The sequence below is a fragment of the Coffea eugenioides genome, chromosome 5 (assembly GCF_003713205.1).
Source record: "Coffea eugenioides isolate CCC68of chromosome 5, Ceug_1.0, whole genome shotgun sequence".
Lineage (NCBI taxonomy): Eukaryota > Viridiplantae > Streptophyta > Magnoliopsida > Gentianales > Rubiaceae > Coffea > Coffea eugenioides.
The window spans coordinates 9,121,229-9,149,035 of record NC_040039.1 but is presented as its reverse complement, the minus strand read 5'-3'; the positions used below and the strand labels follow the sequence as shown (position 1 = coordinate 9,149,035).

Genomic DNA, 27,807 nt, shown 5'->3' with positions numbered 1-27,807 from the left:
TGGTGCATGAATTGAAGATGAAAAATGAAGAACAATGGAGAGCTCTTCTCCTTTCTTGTTGCACGGCCAAGTGAAGTGAGGAGAGAGAAGGTGTTGGTTCAATTGTGGCTTCCTAAGTAAGATTCATTGTGTGGTGCAAAACCCATCTCAAAGTCAACTTGAAATAGTGCAATTAGGATGCGTTTGGACTCGATTTTTCTCGCGCGTTTGGTTCGCTAGTGCACTAAACCTCCAATGCATATATATTCATGTAAATATTATTCACTCTTAATTGTCCCGAAATAAGGGTCTAAAGTCCCTCAAATGAAGTCGCGCGTGTGAAAACGCGTACCGTCAATTTTACCGCTATAACGCGAAACTTTCGAAAATTCTTATAACGATTACACTACTAACTATCACTTGAATATTTATTCATAAGATTACCTATTTTAGGACCATAGTACAAGTCTCCAATATTCCAAGCTTATTGTGCTACTACGCGGATAAAATCTCCAAGTACTATTCACTATTTTTACGAAACGCGCTCTAGGGAATTAATTTTCGAAACGAATCATTTTAAAAATATAACGAAGTTATATTACCATGTATTTAGGTCTAATAAGACTAGAAAATATTCCTTGGAAATAAAATCCAATTAAATAATTTATTAAGCCATAAATTAGGCATAAAATAATAGTTTTTTTTTTTTTTGCGAGTCCTCACATCCTCTCCCCCTTAAGAGAATTTCGTCCTCGAAATTCACACTTAGGATAACAGTCATACCCCTTAATAGTCACACTTATCAGGTCAAACAATAACTTACCTTCTGCAACCCATTTCACAATTTCTACTCACCCAATTAGTAGTCAAACTTTGATTCTATCTCATGAATCTAGGATTTTGTAAAAGTGTGCGTCGTACTATAGTCACTTAGAACCTTAATTAAACAATAGAAAGCAAAAATCATACCTTCAATGACCTTAACGGGATTGGAAACCTGTTGATAGCCTAATGCATAAACCCTAGCTGGTGCTTTAGATCGACTTCCTCCAGCACTAGACTGCTTTGCAGTTGACTTTTCAAGCCTTTGAGTACTACCTCCTTCATTCGGTATACTTGGACAGTTCGCGATCTGATGCTCAGTGCTGCCACAATACAAACACTTTCCCGATTTCTTCCAGCACTCATTCTCTGTATGGTTAGGCTTGCGACAATAACCACAAATAACTTGAGGAGCCACAGGCTGACCACTTGGAGGAGTCTCCCTCGGTTGATCCCTTCCATTGTGGCCTCCTCTTGATTGAGTCTTTTTTTGTGTACCAGATGTCTCTATTCCTCCCGTTCCTTTTTCCTTTTTAAAAGGTGGGGCACCCTTATCTGCTTGTCCAAGAGGATGACTAGAAGTGCCCCTTTTCTTGGCATGAAAATCCTTAACTTGCAGCCTTGCACTTTCGACTCTCTGCGCCTTCTCTAGGGCTTCAGTGAAAGTAGAGATTTGGGCCGCTGCTAACCCCTCTTGAATCTCCACGTTAAGTCCTTGTACAAATCGCCTTATCCTTCTCCTCTCAGTGGCTACCAATTCTGGGGCGTATCTAGAAAGTCTAGTAAATTTTCCTTCATACTCAGCCACACTAGACGCCCCCTGCTTCACTTTTATGAATTCGTCCTCCCGTTTCTCTTGAACTAAGGGCGGGAGAAACTTCTCATTAAATTCTCCTAAAAGATTTTCCCAAGTCCAAGGGGTTTGTGCTCTTTCCCATTTTTCCCTTATCATATCCCACCAAGCACGTGCTGCACCCTCAAACTGAAAGACAGCAAAAGTTACTCGTCTCTCCTCCGCATAATCTAGGGCTGCGAAAATATTAGTCATTCTTTCTAGCCAATTCTCCGCTACCTCAGGATCAGGCTCACCAATGAACTTAGGCGGGTTGAACTTTAAGAATCTCTCTAAGGCTCTATCTTCCCCTCTATCCTGGCCCCCAGGTTGGTTAACTGGCACTGGTTCCTGTCTCTCAGCTAATCGTTCTAGGATGTCAGTCATCCTATTAATGGCAGTAGCCATTTGGTTAACCTCCATATTTTCTTGTCCTTGGGTCGGTCTAGTGGCCGATCCTTGTTCATCCCCTTGAGGTTGGGTTTGTCCAGTCCCTCGCCCACGGCCTCGACCACGCCTCGACCACGGCCTCGACCCCTTCCATAACCTAAGTATGCCTAGTGCAAGAAATAAATCAATTACGCGAGAAAATACTTGAAACAAGAACCAATTGCGAAAACATTGAAAATAATAATAATTTACATTCATTAACATGTCAAAATCCATACAATTAGCAAGTCAGGGGAAAATCACAAAAATATAGTACACAGGTGCCACAAAAGTACTTTTACTCACAGAAGACTAAAGTCAAACAAGTGCCCCAAAAGTAGGCCATACAGTCATGCAAAATACAATGGCCTCAACACTTAGCATCACCCCTAACAATTCTAACTATATCAGTCAAAAGGGTCTAGTTTTTTTTTTCTCGTTCATTTCCCATAATGGAGATCTCAAGTCCAATACAAGAATCCTCCGGGCTCTGACCTTTGCCATCAGAATTTATCTCAAATCCACTTATGATTTTTATTCACACTATAATATACGAGACTATATCTCTTTCGAAGTCACAAGTATTCTCTCAGAAAAAGTATTTAGTACTCAAGTACAAGAATCCAGAACTAAGAGAATTTACAACTCAGGCCGTACGCTCCCAAGTGCAAATTAACAAAGTTTAAGATCCCTACCTGACGTACATATCTATCTACCTCAAATAGCATGATAAAGGTTTTACACTTACCACTTTCATAGTTCACAACTTACGCACAAGAAGAGTACTTAGTCTTTTATACATATTCACATAATTGGGACCATATCACATCTTGGCCCAAACTCACTCCGTGCAGAGGCCACGCGAAGTTACTCTGATTTTTTTTTTTTCCTACAAGTAGTCACTTAACTTTCAAACCAGTCCCACAGTCCGGTATCCTAAACTTTTAAGCCTAGAATACACTACAAAGATCTAAAGCCTAAGCTCTGATACCAACTGTGACGCCCCCACTTCTCCCAAGGGCGAACCCAAGGGTATCCGCGGAACGCCTGCCTAGCTCTCGCCAGGACTCGAGACAAATCAATTCAAACTTAACAATATATAACAATTTATACCAGTCTAATAAGGAACATTCGCTTCCAAAATCGAATATCCAATACCACGTGTTCAAAATACATCCGTTATCTAATTCTTACGTCAGGATCCAAAAGATACATCAATTTCCAAATATATCCAATAGCCAAAATGTCTAGCCAATTACAATTGAACCCTAATACAAAAGTACATCCAAAGGGTTCCAACGAGTTTCACTCCATCCATTCCTGTTAAGGAAACCAAATCTACGGGGTGAGCGAAACGCTCGTGAGGCCAAGAAAACACACATGCAAGCACGTTGTCCAAATAACAATCCCAATATTCAAGTAATTTACAGTTCGAGCGAGAAAAAAAAATAAACAGAAACAATTCAAGGATATAGGAGCTCTCAGGAGCTATTTTCCTCTTGCTTCGCCACGGCTCGATCCGATACCCCCTCGTGATGACACTCCGTTATCCTGGTGGGTATTTTATCCGTAGAAACTTCACTTATTACTTCCTCCGACCAACATTCCACCCTCTCGGATCCGAAACCAAACACGCACGAAAAAAAAAGGCGATACTCGTCGAGTATGCCACACGAGATCTCAGGAGATCAAGTTTTGATTTTTGAACACGCACGAAAAGGGCGATACTCCACGAGTATGCCGAACAAGATCTCAAAAGATCAAGTTGTGTTTTGTTACTCTCTTGGTTTATCAAGCTTCTCGACCAAGCCCATGCCGGCTCGAGTTGCAAGATTGGTTAAGAGAATTGGGCGTCCCCATAAGTCGAGGAGGTTCACTCCACCCGACAACAAGACACGCACGACATACACGACATGCATGGCAACACGACACGCACACGAAAACGGGTATATTTTAATCGACGAGATTCACTCAATCGACTTTGAAAACCAAGTTAATACAAGTAAAGTGCAAGTAAAGGAGAGCGAGTGCGATAAAGTACACACTCGTCTCATCAAGTGATATTCACGTATATAAGCAGGTAAATCAAGTAAACACGACAAGTCATGCACTTGACACTCACCAATTCAAAAGTAATTGAGCGAGAAAATCCTTAGTTGTCCCCTCCGGGATTCTTTTCAAGACTCGCTTGAGCACCTGAAGCAATTAACAAGTATTTTTCACTCACAATCACGTATTAATCAAGAAAGGAGTTACGCTCATTTGGACTAGTCAATACCTCAAACCAAAAACCTTAGCCACTCAAAATAAAGGTTCAAAAGTGAGGTTTTATTAGCACAAGAAAAACTGATTTCCCTCATGAAATCAAGTTTAAGCGATCAATTATCATCAAGAAGGAGTAACAAGTTTTCAAATTTTCATTTTCTAAGAAATCAGCAAATTTCAGCTTTGCGCGTCAAATTTAGAAAAATCAGATCTTGCACTCAGTAGGTCCAAAATTATAAAACTTGGTACCGTTGGAAACCTCTTAGAAAGTACTACAAGTTCTTAGAAGACACTTTTCCATGAATCTAAGTGGAAGGTATTCAAAAATGGGCATGAAATTGCTGTTCCAGAACATTCAGAATTAAGCCGGGGTTGGTTTTTCGCTAACTTTGGAAATTCGGAAAAATTCACTCGTTGCAAACTAGCCCTTGAAATTTATAACTCAATTAGAGGTGTAAGTAAGGTTTAGGGCAGAACAAACGGATTGAAAATTGGAGTTTCGAGCACCGAGATACGGTAGCTCAAAGTTAGGAAAATTCAAGTCTGGTGAACAATTTCCAGATTTGAGTTTTCAAAATTGGAACCTTAGCTAAGAGTCAAAACGAACTTGGATGTAATATGTTACTCCTATATGAAAGGCATCTCTCTATCAAATTTAAGGGAAAAATACCTTCGGAAAGATAGTTAATTAATCATCCAATGTTCAGGAAAATTTCTAAAGCAACCTGTCTTTTGACTTCATTTCCCAATTCAAATCGTTTAATCAAGAAAGCTATCCAACCATGGTTCATTTGTGAAATAAAGGTCTAAGATACATCCATGATACCGTTGGTAAGTGTTTAGCATCAAGAACTTCAATTAATAAAATCATTCCCAAGTTTTGCCCCAAATCAGTCCAAATACTACGTTTTTCCAAAACAGGGCAGTCCTCTTGTTTTAGTCACAACTCAATCAATTTAACTCGGAATGAGGCATGGTTTATGGCGTTAGAAAATACATTCACGGGAATAAAAGTTCACAGAAGGAAATGTTCTGAAATTCGGCAAGCAACCAGCTCAAAATTGAGCCTCAAGTTGCTGCCTCAACAAGCCATTCCAGCAAATCCGAGAGACAGGACAGCTAACTTAAAACGTTTGGTTCGGATCACTCACAAAGAATCAGAACGTGCATTTTATCTCAAATTAAAGCTAGGAATGTCTAGTTTCAAACGCCACTGACGGAACTTGATTTCGACACCCGAGGACAGAGTTATGGCCAAAATACTACCACTGGTCAGATCATACGCGAATCAGTTTTTCCAGATTGCTAGTTTCGAACAAAAATTTCATTTGCCCAACCAAACCTCATTATTTTTCAATGAAATTTTCCACACCTCTAATACATCATATAGGCATCCAATTCAAGCCATTAGTTCATTAAAAACTGGCCTTAAAATGGCCGAATAAAACAGGGGTAGAATCGGAAGTTTTTGCTTCTTACACCCAATGAAGTTCCTACTAATTACCCACCACTAATGCATCATTATAATCACTAAACCAACAATATAATCACCATCAATCATCAAATCAACAACAACAACCCAAGTGTGGGAATTCCAAGAGTCCACAATCACATTTTTACACCATAATCAAGTAACTAAGTGCATGCATGAGTTAAATCTTGCCATATAATCTCTAAAAGATAAGAATCCATGGGTTGATCATTACCTACTCCTTTGGTTTGCAAGATCAGAATTTTCGGCCCTCTTAAAGTTCCAAGAAACCGTGAAAGCTCCCCTCTTCCTTAGCTAGATATAATCTCCAAGGGGTTTGCTAAGTGGTCTCCAAGTTTGGTGTGATTTGGATGAATTTTGGTGCATGAATTGAAGATGAAAAATGAAGAACAATGGAGAGCTCTTCTCCTTTCTTGTTGCACGGCCAAGTGAAGTGAGGAGAGAGAAGGTGTTGGTTCAATTGTGGCTTCCTAAGTAAGATTCATTGTGTGGTGCAAAACCCATCTCAAAGTCAACTTGAAATAGTGCAATTAGGATGCGTTTGGACTCGATTTTTCTCGCGCGTTTGGTTCGCTAGTGCACTAAACCTCCAATGCATATATATTCATGTAAATATTATTCACTCTTAATTGTCCCGAAATAAGGGTCTAAAGTCCCTCAAATGAAGTCGCGCGTGTGAAAACGCGTACCGTCAATTTTACCGCTATAACGCGAAACTTTCGAAAATTCTTATAACGATTACACTACTAACTATCACTTGAATATTTATTCATAAGATTACCTATTTTAGGACCATAGTACAAGTCTCCAATATTCCAAGCTTATTGTGCTACTACGCGGATAAAATCTCCAAGTACTATTCACTATTTTTACGAAACGCGCTCTAGGGAATTAATTTTCGAAACGAATCATTTTAAAAATATAACGAAGTTATATTACCATGTATTTAGGTCTAATAAGACTAGAAAATATTCCTTGGAAATAAAATCCAATTAAATAATTTATTAAGCCATAAATTAGGCATAAAATAATATTTTTTTTTTTTTTTTTTTTTTGCGAGTCCTCACATTTCTCACTAAAACTACTCTTGATATTTTGTATTCTCAGTGTGCAAAAAAAGTATTTTGAAGTTTCTGACCATGCACTATTTATAGGAGACCAAGAAAATGCTTCATTAAAGCTTCTAATGGATAGAAGGTAATTGAAGAGTCGACTAACTGTTGGGAGTATCGGACTTCCGATACTTCCGATACTTGCATCCGAAAGTGGATAGAGAGTTTAAAAAATCATTTACATTCTTTCGGACGTTCGGTGATGATGTTCTTCGTCCGATATGATCGTCCGGTACCTGCCAGTCTATCGGACGTCCGGTATTGTAATTGTGAGCGTCCGACAGCTTTCGACTTCCTTTTTCTTCTTTTAATTGCTTTCTGAATCAAATTTTTTCAGAGCTAAAAAGTTCTCTCATTGAAAAAATATTAGTTTGAATTATCCAATTATTTTTGTAAATATCAAAAAACCGAGATCAAGATCATCATTCTCCCCCTTTTTGATGATAACAAAACAATGGATGATATTTTAAAAAAAAATTGAGCAAAAACTCCCCCTTCCATATAGCATCCATAACCAATTCAAAATCATTAAATAATTTTTTCCCCTTTTTGTCATCATAAAATCAGAAAGTAATTGCCATCAAAAGTAACATTATCAGCTAACATCAAAATCAATCAATGGCAACTATCACCTGCCAATATCAATAGAAAAATAATATCAAAGGATATCAATGAACATCAATGATACCAACGTTCATATCAACCAAAATCCATTAATGGTAACATTCAAAAAAGTCAAAGGAAATACAGTACGGAACATAAAAAACGTCAAAAAAATTGTAAAAGAAAAACTGAAAATGCATCCTAATATGAAGTACAAATGACCCTAGAGTATCTAAAATGTGATGTAGACAATCCGGGCCTTCTTCTTGCAAAACAAAACAGAGAGGGATCCAATTCGTCTTCTGTCTCTTCATCATCTGCTTCACTTTCTTCAGTAGCTGGAGTCTTGTCTTTTTCTGAAATTGGGGGATCATGAGGGGTAGGCTGAGAGCTCGAGGCATCTACTTCAACAGTGGGAGGAATGGACTCAGTTTGTGGCTCCTTTTCATATGCAAGTTCTTTCTCTTGTGGGACAAGAAGCATAAGCAAATTTCTTTTATCCAAGAATGCAGCCTATTACTCAGGTGTCATGGTCATCATTAGACCATTTTCAAGAAGAAGAATATGATTCTTGAGATTCTTAAGTAGCCCAATGACTTTGTTAGTGGATGAAGTGGGTTGAAAAGAGGATTTACGAGGATGAATGAAAAAGGGTAACAGAGGTTGTTTTGGAAGGTCTAGGAGTAACAAAGGTTTCATGACGACTTTTGGTTCGAGATTCCAAGATAGCTTCCTTATAACACTAGTGACCATAAAAAAATCTGATATTTTTTCTCTCAAAATATGCTTTGGTGAAAACAGAAGGGGAAGTTTCATTTGGAGATACTCCAATGAAAGGAATTTTGAAATGAGTAAAAATTGGAGTTAAAAACTTCTCATAAGAAAGTTTCCTATGGCTGTCAGTACTAAGTTTGAGCAGAAATTTACATATGACGAAATCAAAGTCAATTCAAATTTTCTCAACGAAACAATAAAACAAGTAAAGTTTCATTTTGTTCGCATCAGTCCTGTGACCATCAGTAGGAACCAACAGATTGAAAATGATTGTAAAAATGATTAGATTTTGAGAACTAAGATCCTCCAACTTGGCCTCAGCAGGTGTGTTAAAGCAAGTATGAAAGTAAGTCATCAGTTTTTCGGTGTGAAAATAATGATAAGCAGTTGAAAATTCTTCATATGAGAAAAAATTTGTAATTTTACTACGATAGCCTTCTTCAATTTTTGTTCTCAAAACAAGATTGACAATATCAGGAGTAAGAAGAATGTCCACTCCATTAACACGAGAAATGAGTTCAGTATAAGAGCTACTCTTCCTAAAATTGGCAAAAAAACTGATGTAATATCTCAAGGTAGTAGGTGTTTGGTAGGGACAGAATATGAGACCATTTTTTAAAATCAAAAAGCTTAAGAACAGGGTTTAAATCAAGCTCACGGAATTTAGAGGGAATGATGGTTCTTTAAGTGATGAAACCTTTTTGTGAAATCCATTCAAATTTATCTCTAGCATCATTATCGATGAATCTGGACAATGTAGTAGACTGTGGTTCGGTTTGATCAGTCCGTTTCCTTTTATCACTGGAAATGCTTTTTCAGACCGACGAACAGATTTTCTTGTTGATGATACCTCAACTCTTCATATCTGAGTGAGGTTGTGGGTCCGGTACTGGAAGACCCGCCTCTGAATCGCACCATAGTGAAATGCCGAGTGATTTTCTTGTAGAATGTGATGAGAATGTGGATGAAATGGACTAATTGTGCTATCTAGACGAAGATGAATGCTCGAATTTGTCAAAGTGAGTGAGTTTTTTAAAACTAGATTTTCTGATGAAATTTGGGATCGGATGAATGTTTGATAGTTAGAAGAAAGTTTAGATGCTAATCTGTTTGCAAAGAGGTTGTGAGATTGTTTGTGGAATCAATTTTTAAAAATTTTTCTTGAGAAGAAACAAATTTGAACTTTTGAAGTTTGAGGGAAAACAAAGGGTCCGTCCGAGAGAGAGAAAGTATATCTGAACCAAATGAAGGGAAAAGCCCTTAATAATATGTCTTTTTTGAGTGTCGGTGTCCACACTACCGTCCGATGTAAAACTTTTTCTGGAAAATAGCTTAGAACACTATTGGACGTCCTTTCATCAACTATCGGACGTCCGACAAATCTTGACTGAAAAAAATATTTAGATAGTCTTTTCCAAAACGTTCAATTTTATCCTTAAAATATAAATTGATCCAAAGATAAAGCTTTTGTAAGAATATCAGCAATTTTGGTCTTTCGAACAAACATATTTTACACAAATTTCACAATTTTCGACAAGATCACGAATGAAATGATACTTTATGTTTATGTGCTTTGTCCTAGAGTGTTGAATGAAATTCTTTGTCAAATTTATGGCACTCATGTTATTACAATACATAGGCACACGGTCATACACTAGTCCAAAGTCATTCAAGGTATGTTTCATCCATAACAATTGAGTACTATATGCACCGGCGACTACATATTCCGCTTCTGCCGTATATAAAGAGATAGCATTTTGTTTCTTACTAAATCATGATATCAAGCAATTACCAAGAAAATGACATGTACCACTAGTACTTTTTCTATCTATCCTACATCTAAATCATTTAGAATACATTTAAGAAATTTAAGGAAATCTTGAATTATGGTCTTTGGTATCCTAAATGTCATAAATTTGTCTTATATGATTTAGATGTATCCTAAATGATTTGGTATCCTAAATGACATGTACCACTCAGAATCCAAGGAAGAAATTTAACTCTCCCATCATACTCATCTCAAACTCATTTTGTATAATAATGAAAAAATCCTTACATAAACACTCATTAGTAGCACCAAAAATAGTATCATCCACATGTATTTGCACAATTAGAAGATTATTGGAGTTTTGTTTAGTGAAAAGAGTAGTATTCACAATACCCCTTTTAAAACCATTCTCAACCAAAAAATCACTTAAACGTTCATACCAAATTCTTGGAACTTGCTTTAACCCATACAAAACTTTTGAAAGTTAAAATACATGATTTGGATATGTCTCATTTTCAAAACGGGAGGTTGGTCAACATAAATCTCTTGATCAATAAATCCATTTAAGAAAGTACTTTTAACATCCATTTGGAATAATTTAAAGTCCTTAAAACATGCAAATGCGAGAAACATTCTAATTGATTCTAGTGTAGATACGAGAGCAATGTTTTATCAAAATCTATTCTCTCTTCTTGAGCATATCCCTTAGCCACTAGTCTAGCCTTATTTCTCAGAACTTCACCTTTATCATTCAATTTAATTCTAAAGACTTTGTACCAATAATAGTATGACTTTGAGGCCCTTTAACTAGTGTCCAAATTTTATTTTTTCAAATTGATTTAGTTCCTCTTGCATGGCCAAAATTCAATTTTCATTTTTTAAAGTATCATTAACATTCTTAGACTCAAAATGAGTGACTAAAGCAAAATTATCCACTAATTGTTTAGATGAGGAGCGAGTTCTTACCTTTTCGGATGGATCACCAATAATGAGTTTTTTGGGATGATTTTGAACAAACTTCCAACCTTTTGGAAGATCTTTAGGTATACTAACACCCTTGTCATTTTCTTCTAACGCTTGATTTTCTTGAAAATCATCTTCCTTTGATTTCTCTTCTAATGGAGTATTTTCTTCATCTTGAATCGTGAATTTGTTAAATCCTTCTTGAACACCTAAATCATCATTTTCACAACAACTCTTGAAAATATCATCATTAGTTTCATCAAATGTGACATGTATGGCTTCTTCTATAACAAGAGTCCTTCTATTATAGATCCTATATCCTCTTTTATTTCCACAATAACCCAAAAAAATATCTTCATCGATTTTCTTATCAAATTTTTTAAGATACTCTTTGATATTTAAAAAGGCAAAAAATCATGATGGTCCTCATAATTTTAACTTTGTGCATTTTAAGTCCTCCAACTAATAAGTGCGTAAATATAGTTCTCCAATTAATAAAAATATGCAGTTGTAATCCTTCCGTCCCATTTGACCGTTAAGATAGACGGAAAACACGTCACGGACTGCTCACATGACATTTACTGGGGTAATCTCGTCAGCAAAATAGAGGGACTTTCCTCAAATCTCCTTCTTCTCCTTCTGCACTCTAATCGGGAAAGAAGCTTTGAGGATTGGTAGCAGCAGATTGAGAGGCCCTCAATTGAGTTGAAAATGAGAAGATTCAACACTCCAACTCTGATAGTACTAACTACATTCCTACTAATAATACGCGGCCTCTTATATCATCATCTCCTGAGTCTTCCTTTCCTTTGTATCATCTCTTGTTTTTATGTTTTTTTAACTTTTTTTGGTAGCACAGAGTCCAGAGACCGATTACCATCATCAAAACACACCACAAAGCATCCATTTAGCGGGCATGGTCCGTTGCAGATTCATTTCCTCTTTTGTGCTAGTTTCCTTGCTGCTTTTGTGACACCCCTACTTCTCCCAAGAGCTAACCCAAGGGTGTCCGCGGAACGCCTGCCCAACTCTCGCCAGGACTGGAGAAAAATTGATTCAAACTTAACAATATGTAACAATTTATACTAGTCTAATAAGAAAAAGTCGCTTCCAAAATCGAATATCCAAGTCTTGCACCACGAGTTCAAAATACATCAGTTACCAAATTCTTACATCAGGATCCAAAAGATACATCAATTCCCAAATATATACAACAGCCAAAATGTCTAGTCGATTACATTTGAAACCCTAATACAAAAGTATATCCAAAGGGTTCCATCGAGTTTCACTCTATCCATTCCTCTTAAGGAAAACAAATCTACGGGGTGAGCAATTGCTCGTGCGGCCAAGAAAATACACATGCAAGCACGTTGTCCAAGTAACAATCCCAATATTCAAGTAGAACAATAATATTCAAGTAAATTACAATTCGAGCGAGAAAAGTAAACAAGAACAATTCAAGGATATAGGAGCTCTCAGGAGCTATTTCCCACTTGCTTCGCCACGGCTCGATCCGATACCTCCTCGTGATGACACTCCCTCATCCGGGTAGGTATTATATCCGTAGAAACTTCACTTATTACTTCCTCCGACCAATATTCCACCCTCTCGGATCCGTAACCAAACACGCACGAAAAAGGCGATACTCATCGAGTATGCCGAACGAGATCTCAAGAGATCAAGTTTTGATTTTTTTAGAACACGCGTGAAAAGGGCGATACTCCACGAGTATGCCGAACAAGATCTCAAAAGATCAAGTTGTGTTTTGTTATTCTCTTGGTTTATCAAGCTTCTCGACCAAGCCCATGCCGGCTCGAGTTGCAATATAGGCTAAGAGAATTGGGCATCCCCATAAGTCGAGGAGATTCACTCCACCCGACAACACGACACGCACGACACGCACAATAACATGATATACATACGAAAACGAATACATTTTAGTCGACGAGATTCACTCAAATCGACTTTGAAAACCAAGTTATTGCAAGTAAAGTTTGAGTAAAGGAGAGCGAAAGCAATAAAGTACACCCTCGTCTCATCAAGTGATATTCACGTATAAAAGCAAGTAAATCAAGGAAACACGACAAGTCATGCACTTGACACTCACCAATTCAAAAGTAATTGAGCGAGTAAAGTCTTTAGTTGTCCCCTCCGGGATTCTCTTCAAGACTTGCAATTAATAAGCATTTCACTCATAATCACGCATTAATCAAGAAAGAAATTACACTCATCTAGACTAGTCAATACTTCAAACCAAGAACCTTAGCCACTCAAAATAAAGGTTCAAAAGTGAGGTTTTATTAATACAAGGAAAACTAATTTCCTTCATGAAATCGAGTTTAAAGCGACCAATTATCATCAAGAAAGAATAACGAGTTCTCAAAATTTCATTTTCTAAGAAATCGGCAAATTTCAGTTTTGCGCGTCAAACTTAGAAAAATCAGATCTTGCACTCAGTAGGTCCAAAATTGGAAAAATTGGTACCATTGGAAATTAATTTCGAACTATTAAAAGTTCCTAGAAGACACTTTTCCATGATTCAAATTGGAAGACATTCGAATTTTGGTTTCAAGTTGCTATTTTGGAATACCAAGACAGATTTGGGTTGATTTTCGGTAAAGTTTGGAAATTTGGTATAATTCACACAATGCGAACTAGCCTCTGAAATTCAGAACTTAATTAGAGTTACATTTAGAGTTTACAACACAACAAGAAGAACAAGAATCGGGATTTTGAGCACCAAGATATGGCGGCTCAAAATTGCTGAAAAATAAGACCGTTGGGCCAATTTTCCAGATTTAAATCGCTAACTTTGGAACGTTGGTTGAACATCGAAATGGACTCGGAATGGCACCAAGTTTGGTAGTATCATCCTACCATATAAGATCTATTCCTCTACCAAATTTCATAGGAAAATTCATTCGGAAAGTTGGTTAACAAAACCATCAAAGTTTTCCAAGTCTCCAAGGCCAAGTTGCCTTGCACCTCTAGTTTTCTTTTTCTCAAACCTTTGACCAATAAAATGCCTAAAACATGTCTCATTTATGATAACCAGGTCTAATAAGGATCCAAAATATGTTTGGTAGGTGATTTACACCAAGAATTTTGAATGGAAAGTCTCAAATCAAGATTGGTTACAAATCTGTCCAACATGAGGGTTTTCTCCCACAAAGTCAGTTTGAAATCTGGTCATAAATCACTCAATTCAACTCAAAATTGAGTGTGGTTGGTGGCGTTGAAAACTAGATTCTTAAAGCTACAATTTCTTAGAAGAAAATTTTTCCAAAATCTGTCCACGGCTAGCTCATATTTTGGCACCAATTCACTGCTCAAAACAGAGCTTCCAGTGTAGACGTGAAACAGGACAGTCATGTTCAAACTATTGGTATGGACGACTCAGGTGGAACTAGAATGTACATTTTATACCGTTAGAAATCTGGGAATGTCTAGTTTCCATTGCCGCAAACGGCACTCGATTTCGACATCGGGGTAAAAAGTTATACCCAAAACAAAACACTGCCAGAGCAGTTACGGGAAAAATTTTCAATTTTGCTGATTTCCGAAAACACAACATTTGGCCAACCAAATCACGTTATTTTTTGATGAAACTTTGTACAAAACCCACACAACATATATATATCATAAACAAGTCATTAGAACCACGAAAAATCACCCTATGGGTCACGGACAACACAGGGGCAGAAATGGAAAATTTTCATCCTCACTCCCCTTTGAACTTTCATCCATAATATCACTCATTTCCACTAATTTAAGCACTAAACCAACATTAATATCATCAAAACACAACAAATCAGTCCATCCAATCATAGTGGGAGTTCATAGAGCCTACACACCAAATTTCTAACAATTTAAAGCTACCCATGAGAATCCAAGAGCTCATGAGTGTAATATAACTTCTACAAACTAAGATTTTTGAGGTTGATCGTTCATTACCTCTTTGATGAGCAAGACAGAAATTTTCACCCTCTTGAAGCTCAACAAAACCATGGAAAGAAAGCTCTCTTCCTAGCTAATGTTGTTCACCAAGTGTTTAGCAAGTTGTACGTAAAATTTGAGGTGATTTGAGCAAGAATTGTGAGGTGAAATGAAGAGAATTGTTGGTCTTTTTCTTCCATGGAGTGCACGGCTGCTAAGAGGAAGAAAGGAAGAGTTACAGCGCCACTTGAGGTGATGAAGAGAAGGGCTTTGATCTGGTGTGATGCTTCCATGAGAAGCTTAATAATGTGTGGTCTAAAATGTTCCAAAAGTCAACTAAGGATAGTGCGCGTACGCGCGCGTTTCGTGCTCGATTCCTCTCGAGTTTGTTTCACTTGTGTACTAAACCTCTAATGCACTTATATTCATACTGTTATTATTCACTCTTAATGGTCTAATAATAAAGGTCTAAAGTCTCTCAATTAATCGCGCGCGTAAAAACGCGTACTTCCGATTTTTGCACGATAAATTGAACCTTCCGAGAAATTCTTATAACGATAATATAACTAACTAACATTTGAACACTTAATTATAAAAATACCTATTTTAAGACTAATGTACATGTCTCTAATTTTTCAAGCTCACTGCCTGCCCAAAACGGTTATTGTTTCCAAACGCGCAATCGCTATTCTCACTTAACGAGTTTCCAAAAATTAAATTTTGAAACAAGTCACTTTAAAAATATAATTAAGTTATAGACCCATGTAATTAGGTCTAAATAGGTTAGAAAATAATATTCGGGGCAAACAGGCAATTAAATAATTAAATGAGCTAGAATTAGGAGTTTAAAATAGATAAATTTTTGTGAGTCTTCACAGCTTTTACCAACGCTTGCGAGCCGATCATTCCCCACAAAACTAGATGCCAAGCCTTCGCTAGGATACCGTGAAGCATTGGTGTATAGGAATGGAGACCAGTGTCAAATCTCAGCTCCGAGAGACTCGGGGGAAATGGGTGTTTGTCGTCCTTTCCTCGTTCACGTGGCCATGACGCTTGATTCTGTCTACTTTAAAGGTTTCGTGGCAGCAGTTAACTTGATACTCAAGCATGCTTCTTGCCCGGAAAACATTTTCTTTCACTTCATCACAGATCCAGCTTCCAGTGCCGCCGTCTCTTCACCTACGCCTGACGAATTCGCTAGAATCCTAAGATCCATCTAAGTAAGTCTACTTTGTACCAAGAGATCTTGGTTTGTTGGAGAATAAAATGAGCTACTGAGACTTGGGATAACCTTCAACTTTGTTGAAAAATTTTGCAGAACTTTGTACGGTTTAAGTGCACGTATCATATACTAACTAGGGATTGAAGTAGATGCTCTTCCTCCTAATTCTCCACTCCATCGTTCCTCTGGGCAGACATCAACACCTCACCGATCTTCTTCCCTGCTGCAATCTCTTGACCGAAGGAGTATTCTAGGGTTTTGCAGAGGCTGGTGAAGAAGAAGTTCAAAGTGCATCCAACGTTTGAAGTTTTTGAGGGGCTTTCTTGCTCTTTGTACTGTACTGCCGAGATTACCCTCAATAATTATCATATGAGTTGTCAGTGATGTGTTTCTTATCCATTTTAACAGTCAAATTGGACGGAAGGACTACGACTGTACATTTTTATTAATTGAAGGACTATATTTACGCACTTATTAGTTGGAGGACTAAAAACGCGCAAAATTGAAAGTTTGAGGATCATTGCAGTTTTTTGCCCTATTTAAAATAAAGTATTTGCAACCAAAAATTTTGAAATATCAAACAATTGACTTTTTATCAACAATAACTCATAAGAAGTTTTGTTTAAAATTGGTCTCAAAAGAACTCTATTTATTACATAGCATGTCGTATTTACGGCGTCGGTCCAAAAATATTTTGGCAAGTTGCATTCACTTAACACAGTTCTTGCGGTTTCTTGAAGTGTTTTATTCTTTCTTTCAACAACACCATTTTGTTGAGGGGTTCTTGCAATTGAAAATTCATATGTAATTCCATTGTGATCACAAAATTTTGAAAAGTCACAAAATTTAAATTCCGCACCATTGTCACTTCTAATTTTAACAATATTCAAACCAAGCAGATTTTGAACTTTTGCAAATAGGAAAACAAAATTTTTGAAAGCATCATCTTTATGAGTAAGAAAAATCACCCAAGTGTATCTGGAGTAATCATCAACAATTATTAGGCAAGATTTCTTACCATCAAAGCTCGCAATTTGTGTAGGACCAAACAAATCAAGATGTAAAAGTTTCAATGGTTTTGAAGTAGAAACACAATTTTTGAGTTTAAAAGAGACTTTGGTTTGTTTTCCAAATTGACAAGCATCACAAATTTTATCTTTTTCAAACTTAATTTTTTGCAAACCTCTAACAAGATCCATTTTAAAAATTTCTTTTAACAAATTCATATTGAAATGACAAAACTTTTTATGCCACAACCAAGAATTTTCATTTGAGACAAATAAGACATTGAAAGTTAGAGGAATTAATATTTTCAAGAATCACAACATAGATGTCATTGGATCTTTTTCGTTTGAAAATGATGTTAAAGTTTGAATCAAGAACTAAACACTCATGCTTCTTGAACAAAATAAACAAATTTCTATCACATAATTGACTAATACTTAACAAGTTATAACTCAAATTATCAACTAAAAGAATATTATGAACGAAAGTCTCACCATTCTTACCAACATCTCCTACTCCAATTGTTTTAACTTTCATATCATCTCCAAATATCGCTTTGCCACTTGATTTTGGTTTGAGATTAATGAATTATGATGGATCACCTGTCATGCGTGTTGAATATCCACTATCTATGAACCACTTTGATTCCTTAATGATGTTCACCAAATTCACCTACACAAGAGTTCAAGAAATAATATTTCGTACCCTTTAATTTTTGGATCCTTGAGAGTTAGCATCATGTCTAACTATCCACATGCATTTTATACTTCTTCTCATGTTCTTTCTCACATAACAATTACTTTTCATGTGACGTTTTTGACAACAAAAACTACACATAACTAAAGAGTTATTTACATGAAAAGGTTTAATAGATCTTACTTCTCTTCTCTTATGAATAGTAAATTCATTTTCACCAAAATTTAACTTCTTTTCATGAGTGCCAAGATGAGGTTTTGATCTATTTCCTTGAAAATAATTTTATTTTTTATGTTGAAAAAACTCATTTAGATTGTCTATTCTTCTTTTCAAATTACCTTGATCCTCTTTGAACATTTCACAAAGTTTTATTTTTTTATCAATCTCATTTTGTAGATCAATCTCACCCTTTTTCAAGTAATCATTTTCAGTTTTCAGATTTTTGTTTTATTGAAAAAGACGTACATTGTCCTGAAAAAGAAAACTAATTTTGTGTTTTAATTCCTTATTTCTAACATAAAATTCTTTCAAACTATCATGTAATTTTTCAATGAAGGATTCAAGATCATCATTAGTTTTATCATCACTTTCAAGTTGAGCGTTACAAGTTGTTACCTCATTATTTCCAATGGTCATAAAAGTCATTTGAACAGATTGTTCTTCCTCTTCAATTTCACTATCGGAGTTGCACTCATTCCATTTGATTTGGAAGTTGTTGAATCTTAGTTTTCTTTCAGCTTTCCCTTCTTTTTTCTTCTTCATTGGATACTCACTCATGTAGTATCCAAGTTAGCCGCATTCATAGCATTTGTCGCCTTACTTTTTGTTGGCCTCTTGCTCTCGTTTATTTCTTACATTGCTGAATTGATTGGAATTCGAATTACTAGATTCTCCTTTTCTGAATCGACTTTTATTGAGAATTCTCTTGAAACTTTTTGTGATGAGAGCTAGGTCATTGTCATCAACATCCATATCTTCACCATCCAATGAAACCGAGTCATCTTCATCTTGAGATGCTTTTAGAGCAATGCCCCTTTTTACTTTTGCATCTTTTTCTTCTTGTACCTTGGTCTTAATTTTCAACTCATAAGATATTAGAGAGTTTATAAGAGATTCAATAGGCATTGAATTCAAATCTTTCGCCTCTTCAATAGCAGTCACTTTACTCTCCCAATCTTTAAACAAAACATTCAAGATTTTCTATTTTTCTCTCCTAAGGAGTATTCCTTTTCCAGAACCTCTAAATCTTTAGTAAGATCATTAAATTTACAATACATTTTATCAATATCTTTATGAGGTTCCATCTTAAATGACTCATATTTAGTAACCAAGATATATGTATTTTGTTCTCTAACATTTTCACTACCTTCATGAATTTCTCTCAATTTGTCCCAAATCTCTTTAGCCGTCTTACAGTCTTTGACCCTAATAGATTCATTTGAGACTAAAGTACTAAATAACACATTCATAATTTTTGCATTTAAGATGAGATGAGCTCTATTCTCTGCAGTCAATTCATTTCTTATTTTCGGTCTAGATCTATGAGTATTTTCATCTTCTATTGACGCACCATATGGACCTTCATTAACAATAAACCACAATTCAATATCAATCAATTGCAAGAAGATAATTATTCTCTCTTTCCAACTCACATAATTTGACCCATTAAATATTGGAGGTCTAGTTACAGATTGTCCTTAAAAAATATGGCATTGTTGATTGTTATCTTTGCTCCTAAGCCGGTCGAACTTAAAGATTAGTGACAAACCAAACTCTGATACCAATTGTTAGACTCAAAGACAACCTAAGAGTGAGGTGAATTAGGTTGATTAGAAAAACTCATCAGGTTATGGACACTTTTTGTTCAATGCAAAATTTATCCTCTTTTCTAAAAGATCACACAATGAATCAATCAATAAAGGAACAATATCACTTGAAAGAAGTAAAAAAGATATGCAATTTAAGGATCACAAGATGATAAATAAATACAAAGAAAAGAATTGCAAACCAATTAACTACCAAACTCCTCTTAAGCTCGAAGATCAATTCACAAAACAATATTCTTCAAATTAATGAAATACAACCAATCTTGTATACAAAGGAAGACTCACTTCCTCCTCACCCCAAATTTCACTTGGTCAAACTAGGAAGTTTTACAATCTCTCAAGATAACCCTCACAAAACTACACTATTAAAGTATTCTCTCACAAATAAAAAACTTACAAAGAATCTTACACCACAAAGAGTACAAATGTTCCTTGGAGAGTATTTTCTCACTAAAACTACTCTTGATCTTTTGTATTCTCAATGTGCAAAAAAAAATATTTTGAAGTTTCTGACCATGCACTGTTTATGGGAGACCAAGAAAGTGCTTCATTAAAGCTTCCAATGGAAAGAAGGTAACTAAAGAGTCGACTAATCGTTGGGAGTATCGGACATCCGATACTTCCGATGCTTGCGTGCGAAAGCAGACAGAGAGTTTCAAAAATCATTTCAATTCTTTCGGACGTCCGGTGATAATGTTCTTCGTCTGATATGATCGTCCAGTACCTGCCCTATCTATCGGATGTCCGGTATTGTCATTGTGAGCATCCGATAGCTTTCGATTTCCTTTTTCTTCTTTCAATTGCTTTTTGAATCAAATTTCTTCAGAGGTGAAAAACTTTCTCATTCAAAAAATATTAGTTTGAATTATCCAATTGTTTTGTAAATATCAAAAAATCGGGATCAAGATCATCACATTCATGTAAGAGTTCTTAGACAATACAAGAACAAGTATTGTTTTCAAGTAATAATAGTGAACAACTACAAAGTATTTATATCATGTATTGAAATGAATATAAATTCACTAACGATACTATGACGTTATATCACATGCATTTACTGCTTGACCTAAAGTTTGTTGATATTGTATTTTGGCCACTATAGATATTCAATTTGACTATACACTTTCATTATATATACCTGAAAGAGTGGGAGTCAAGATAGGCACGTCAACATAAGGTGTTCAATAGTTGAATACAATATTTAGAAAGCAAAAGGTAACTATTGAGCATATAGTAAGGAGTTATTATTGATTAAACAACTAAAGGTTGCCGGCTAAGTTGTTAATGATCAAATAACTCATATGGAACTCACTAGTTGATTGTATTTTGCAATTATTTTCAAACTATTGTTGTTGTCTAGACACTCAAGATACTTATGTTTATATGATTTTGTGCACATTGTTGTTTATGTATAAAGTAAGGATCATTTGATCCATAAACTTGGACCTTGAATAAGTTATATGAAGTTATTCATAAAGTTTTTTCAAAGTACTTGATTAGGAAGTATAATATATTGTCATACATAGAAGGAAGTGTTCATGATAAGAACATTACCACCATGATTTATGTATTATTATTTTCTAATTAAGCAACTGTTACAAAACTCTTGAATTTGGTGAGTGATAAACAAGACTTATGGCCATTTTAAGTAGCTAGTCACTCATAAGCTATCTGATTATTCCATGTGGGACAAGTGGTAACTTTTATCAAAGCTTACAGAAGTATTAATGGCGAATTAATGATCACACGACTAAAAAAATAATAAAAATAATGACATACCTAAAAGTATAGCTCTATGAACTATAATTCCATGGACTTATTATATAAGCAAATGAATGCATTTATAGATCGATGTCTGTACTTGCTCATCTAGGGATGTCTAGAAGAATAAGGACTGAAATTTACATCAGGCACAGGACACACTTGAAAATTCTAACTTGTGAATTTACGAAAGAAAGAAATTTGAGAGGAGAAAACAACTAGGAGCCTTTTCAATGAAAAAGTTAAATAAATGGATGTCCAGAAATTAGACGGGATTCACCAAATCAAGAGTGGAACATATGCATGATAGAATTTAGAAGAAACTTCAAACCAAACTATATATTCTCAGCTGTTAAGTTTACACGTGAAAAATCGATGAAGAAATTCTCCAGCCTTCTTGATATGCTATCGAGCATATTCTCGAATTTTTCACACCAAATCCTCAGCAATCCCTGTTGATTATAACCAATTTCATCTGCTAAAGAAGGATGGTTGATGAGTTTTATAGGGATGGAAATATTCTTCATGGCTTCATTATTTGTTCCCACTAGTAAAGGAACATGATCTCTCCGAACAGAACCTTTCACTTTCCTTCATTGCTGCTTCTTAATCTTTGATATGTTGGAGATGAACTCTTATGTCTTCCTTTCATTTTGCTTGTCCTAAGTTAACTGGACGTGCTTCAAAACTGTTTTTAACTATTTATAGCATAAATCTCTTGAATCCTCAGTGAACAGAAATAATTGAGTGGACAAGCAAGGGGTTTGAAATTCTGGCACTTATTGGAAAAATGTTGCTGTCTATATTGACAGAGGATGCAGTGTGTGGCTATCTGTCAAATGTCTCTGTAATGCATATTGGAGAGTAATACTTGCAAAATGACTATTCCATAGGGAAGTGGGCAAGGAGAATTAAAAATCAGTAGATAATGGTTATGAGACAGGATGATCTTGATTTGAGAACACTGTTAGCCGTGTCATAGATGTAAGTTACAGATGCAATTTGGCCTAAGAATGTAATTTTTTTATCCTCTTTAATTGGATGGTGAGAATAGGAGGAGGAGGAGGAGGAGAAGAGAAGCTGTATTGAATCAGTTACGGACAATACTCACTTAAAATCAGTTTAGATATCTTCTGGTAAACAATAATGTAACATTTTAAAAAGTTATGTGGTCATGATGACATCAAACTATTGGATTTTGGTCTAATGGTCAGAAAAATTCTCTTAGAACTCTCCAATATATTAAGTTGGGGATTTAAATCCCATCTGGTGCATCTCTTAGAGCTCTTCCATAAGAGTTCTCCTATATACTAGGTCAAAAATTCAGATCCTATCTGGTGTGTTAAGACGTGTTAAGGAGAAATATAGTACATTTTTTATCAAAAAAGTTCAAAAAGTGCAGTAATACACTTGTCCAATTAGGCTCAAGATCATCAAACTTTTTAAAGTTTTATTTCATCCATTTAACTATTTTTTTGTACCAGATAATTCACTGAATTCTTTAAAATGTTTCATATTCATCATATTTTTGTTAAATTTTGCTGTTATGAAAGACAAAAGCCAGACTCACGTAAAAGTAGGGATGGCAACGGGGCGGGGTTGGGGCGGGGACCCCTCCCCCCCCCCCCGCCCCGTTGCCTATTAGTTCCCCCCGTCCCCCGCCCTGTCCCCCGCCTCCTGCTCCCCCCGCCCCGCCCCGCCTTGCCCCGCTTCCCCCGCGGGGTTAATAAAATTTTATTATATAATTTTATTATAATTAAATTTTAATAAATAATCAAGTACTAAAATATCAACACATCACCAAATTATTATTCATTGTAATTTTACAATTGAAACTCATAAAAACAATCAAACAGAAGTTATTTGAATACAATCCAATATGATAAAATAAATATAATTAAAATAATCAAGTTTTCACTTTTAGTACAAATGCAATCACTAATTCATTATTGTGTTTGTGCTTTTTTTTGAGAAAAAAATGTTATTCTATTAAGTGTAATTAGAAATTTAGTATAAATGTATTAGTAAATTTAGTATAACTAATTAATAAATTTTATTAGTAGACATGTATAATTATTCATATAATTGATAATATCAATTATATTACATAAACTAATATACATTATATAATACATCTAACTAATAATATCATTATCATAAGTTTATAACTAATTAACTTACATATTATATATAATTATATATATATTTATTTATATATGTATATATATATATTTTTTTTTTGCGGGTGGCGGGGCGGGGGATGGGGCGGGGGTATACTCCCCCGCCCCCGCCCCATCCCCCGCCCCGAGAGCCCCCCGCGGGCACCCGCCCCCATTGCCATCCCTACATGAAAGGCATACCTATTACGATGGACAATATCGTTATTCTGCACCCCAGGTAAATTCACGATCTACCCCAAATCGAATCAGTTAGAATTGTGGGACAGCAAAAGGACTAGACGTTCCCGCACGCTATAGGCTCCTGTGGTTCATCCTCCCGCAATTAATCTAAGCTAATTCGATTTGGGAAAATAGACTTTGGAATGCGAAATGACAAAACTATCCTTTAGAATGGCGTGCCACTCATGTGGATCTAGTTTTTGTCTGCTTTAATAGCAAAATTTAACAAAATGGTTACAATGGAATACTTTAAATGGTTCGCTGTACTATTGGTAAAAAAAAGTCACTGAGTGGTTGAAAAACTTATAAAAATTTGATGACCTCTAGCACACTTTACCTTAAAAAGATTTAACAAAAAAGTGAAGTAGGTGATATACGATCATAAAAAAGAGGGTACTTTACTCTCTGTATCTACTTGTAAATCATGTAATATTTTCAAGGGTTATCTGGTTGTAGTGATGAAAAATGATTATGAACAAAAAAATGTGATATTAAGTGATGTATAATAATATAAGAAAACAATATATCACACAGTTTTTACCAATGAGGCAGTAAGACAAAAATGGTGGTAGAAAATATATGTTACCCACGAATTAGGGGTTTAGGGTTAAAATTCCCATTCTCCAATTTTTTTTTTTAAATTTCGCCTCTCTTCTATTAGAAAAAAAATTTTAAAACACAGGTGAGACGGTAGATCGAATTTACCAAAATTGCCTTCCTGTGAGTGTTGTGAGCTTTTAATGCTCGATTACTTGGCTTGTTCCAATACTTGACACTTTCTAAAGAATAATCAACTTCACATCCTTTTAACATTTTTTACGTCCATAACATATATTTTGCCTTTTATGCATGCTTTTCATTTGGTCTAAAGAGCATTAGAAGGATGTGTAAACCGCCAAACAACTTATGCGTTTATATTTTTTTTTTTCCACAAACGTTAACAGTTATATATATTTGATAAACCCTTGATAAATACAAGAATTAATTACAAAAAGGGGCAACTACCCTCATTTGCTTCCTCACTAAATCCATCAGCCAAACTGGGAAATCTTGTTCCCATTCAATATCATTCACTAGCTGAATAGCAAACTGAGCTAGAGCACGGCTAATTTCATTTTCTGTTCTAGATATACACACAAACCTACAGCTTACAAAATGTGAAGTCAAATCCTGCACATCTTCCAGAATAGTTGCAATGGTACTATCATACTCATGGCCACTATGTATCTGGTCAATAACTGATTTGCTATCCGAATGGATTGTAATTTTAGTCCATCCTACCTGTTTAGCCATCAGCATTGCATTCCTAATTACTAACGCTTCTTCTTTACTTGGTTCCCCCTTATATTGATTGACTATTGCCTTTGCTTTCATGATCATTCCGTTCCACTTTCTTGCAACAATGCCTTGACCCGTCCTGATCATCCTTGATGATATCGCCGCATCCGTGAATAAGCAAACGTCATCATCCCCTGCTGTTTGGCCTCGCATTTGATGCTCCTTGATGTTTGCCGTTGCAGTCTGCTCCTTTTCTTCCTCCCTTGCATGCTCATATTTTAACCATTCCACTTGCGCCTTGGAGACAATGTTGGGTGAATTCTGGATTTCATTGTCAAAAACTCTTTTGTTTCGTGCTTTCCAGATTTGCCAAAACAGATTAATGGTGAGGTTCACTCGGTCAGGTCCACATTCCTTTGAAGTAGCTTTATTGGCTTCCTCCCACCATAGCCAGAGATTGTGTTGTTTGTCTACTAGTCCATCCCAGCTAACCGGTGCCAATTTCCAAACCTCCATCGCATTCACACAAAAAAAGAGTAAGTGTTCTATGGTTTCTATGCCTTCTCCGCAGCAGCTGCATCTTCCCTCACCTTGTCCAATCCTTTTGAAAATTACTTCATTGGTTGGTAAACAATTTTGCAAGCATTTCCACATGAAATGTTTCAGCTTGGCCTTTACCTTTTGGTGCCACAGATTCTTCCACACCGTACGTTTTCTAACTTCCCAACTTGACTCAGCATTGTATGTTTGGTTTCGACTGATCTGATTTTCCTCCTTCCTTGCCCTTGCATATCCTGTTTTCACCGTATATGCTCCGGTCTTTGAAAATTTCCATATCAGTCTGTCCATTCTCCTTCCAATGCTGGTGGGAATACGTTCAATGAGCTCAGCCTGTGTGTTTCCAAACCATGTCTGCAAAAGTTCTCTTTTCCATCTCCCTTCTTCAATCAGCTCACTCACCCACGTTTGCATCCCTCAGGTTTTTCAGCCTCCACCTTACCATCTTCAGACCCTATTACCCATCTATCCTTCCATATACTTACCGTTCTTCCATCACCTATCCTTTTCCATAGTCCAGCCAACAACAAATTTTTTGCACTATGAATGCTTTTCCAGCTCCATGATGCTGAGCCAGGAGGGCCTTTGTTCATCCAATTGGGATCCTTCATATATTTTGCCTTCATTACCTTGCTTACTAACAAAATCAGAGCAGTTAGAAATCTCCAAATTTGTTTTGCAAGTAAGGCAGTATTAAAGGCTTCCAGGTCTCTGAATCCAATTCCACCTCTACCCTTCACCTCTGAGAGTTTTTTCCAGCTTGCCCAATGAATACTTGCCTCTCTCTCCCCTTTGCCCCACCAAAACTTTGCAATTTTCCCAGAGATTTCTCTACATAATCCCTTTGGGAGCCTGAAACATGCCATTACATATGTTGGCATGGTCATTGTCACTGCCTTTATCAGCACTTCCTTTCCTCCTTCACTCAGTAGCCTTTGTTTCCATCCCTGTAGTTTGCTACTGATTTTGTTCTTTACAAAGCCAAACACTTGTGCCTTTGATCTTCCAATAGCCATTGGTAGTCCCAAATATGTCCCATTCACTGCTTCCTTCATATTATCCTGGCCTTCGCTTATTTCTTGCTCCATCCTTTCTTTGGTGTTTTTACTGAAGAACAATGCTGATTTTTCATAATTCACAACCTGGCCAGATGCATTACCATACTTTGTCAAAATGCTTTTCACCTTTAGAGCTTCCCGTCTGGTTGCTTTACAGCACAAAAGAGAATCATCTGCAAAAAATAGATGAGAGATAACCGGACTGTCCCTACAAATTTTCACACCCGTTAGCTCCTTTCCTTGCACAGCTTTATGAATAAGGCTAGAAAGACCTTCAGCACATATGATGAAAAGATAGGGTGATAAGGGGTCCCCTTGCCTAATGCCTCTAGTAGGTGTGACATTTCCAACCTTCTGGCCATTTAAATTGAAGGAATAAGTCACTGTGGATAGACAAGCCATAATCCATTTGACAAATATTGGACAAAAACCCATTTTCAACATTAATCTCCCCACAAAAATCCATTCTACCCTATCATAGGCTTTCAACATGTCTAACTTAATAGCCATGTAGCCTGTAGACCCTTTTCTCTTATTTTTTAGAAAATGCAAAATTTCATGGGCTACCACTACATTATCCAGAATTTGTCTCCCTGGGATGAATGCAGATTATGAGTTGCTAATGCAGTGCTGGAGAACATGCTTCAAACGGTTTGCAATAATTTTTGAGATAATCTTATAAAGCACATTGCACAAGCTAATTGGCCTATAATGTAAAACGGATGTTGGAGAATCGATCTTTGGGATTATAAAAACTTATGCGTTTATATATATACTAGTTTTTTTTGCCCCCAGTTTGTGCTAATCAAAATTAATGATGGCGAGTAATTTAGTGTAAAACACTTGCATACTTAATAATTATGATGTGAGAGAATCCTTTTCTTGGTTTATTAAGTCATACTCAATACACCAGGGTGGCTGATATATGAATTGATATCACCTATTATCCTCGTCATGCTCGATTCACATATGTTAAATGCACTTGTAGCCATAATACATACACCTTGATATCTACCACAGTCATGCTTA

At 36.1% G+C, this 27,807-nt stretch overlaps 1 protein-coding gene across 1 annotated transcript in view; it reads right to left on the bottom strand.

Moving 5' to 3' along the window:
• LOC113771144 overlaps positions 1-27,288 on the bottom strand; it is a 50,824-nt gene extending 23,536 nt beyond the window's left edge. The window contains exons 1-3 of the mRNA XM_027315760.1: positions 26,206-27,288; positions 24,890-26,053; positions 7,815-8,047 (exon numbers count right to left, since the gene is read on the bottom strand). Coding sequence (XP_027171561.1) covers positions 7,815-8,047; positions 24,890-26,053; positions 26,206-27,288 — 2,480 coding nt within the window. The remainder of the gene's footprint in view (positions 1-7,814; positions 8,048-24,889; positions 26,054-26,205) is intronic.
• Between the last annotated feature and the right edge of the window lie 519 nt (positions 27,289-27,807).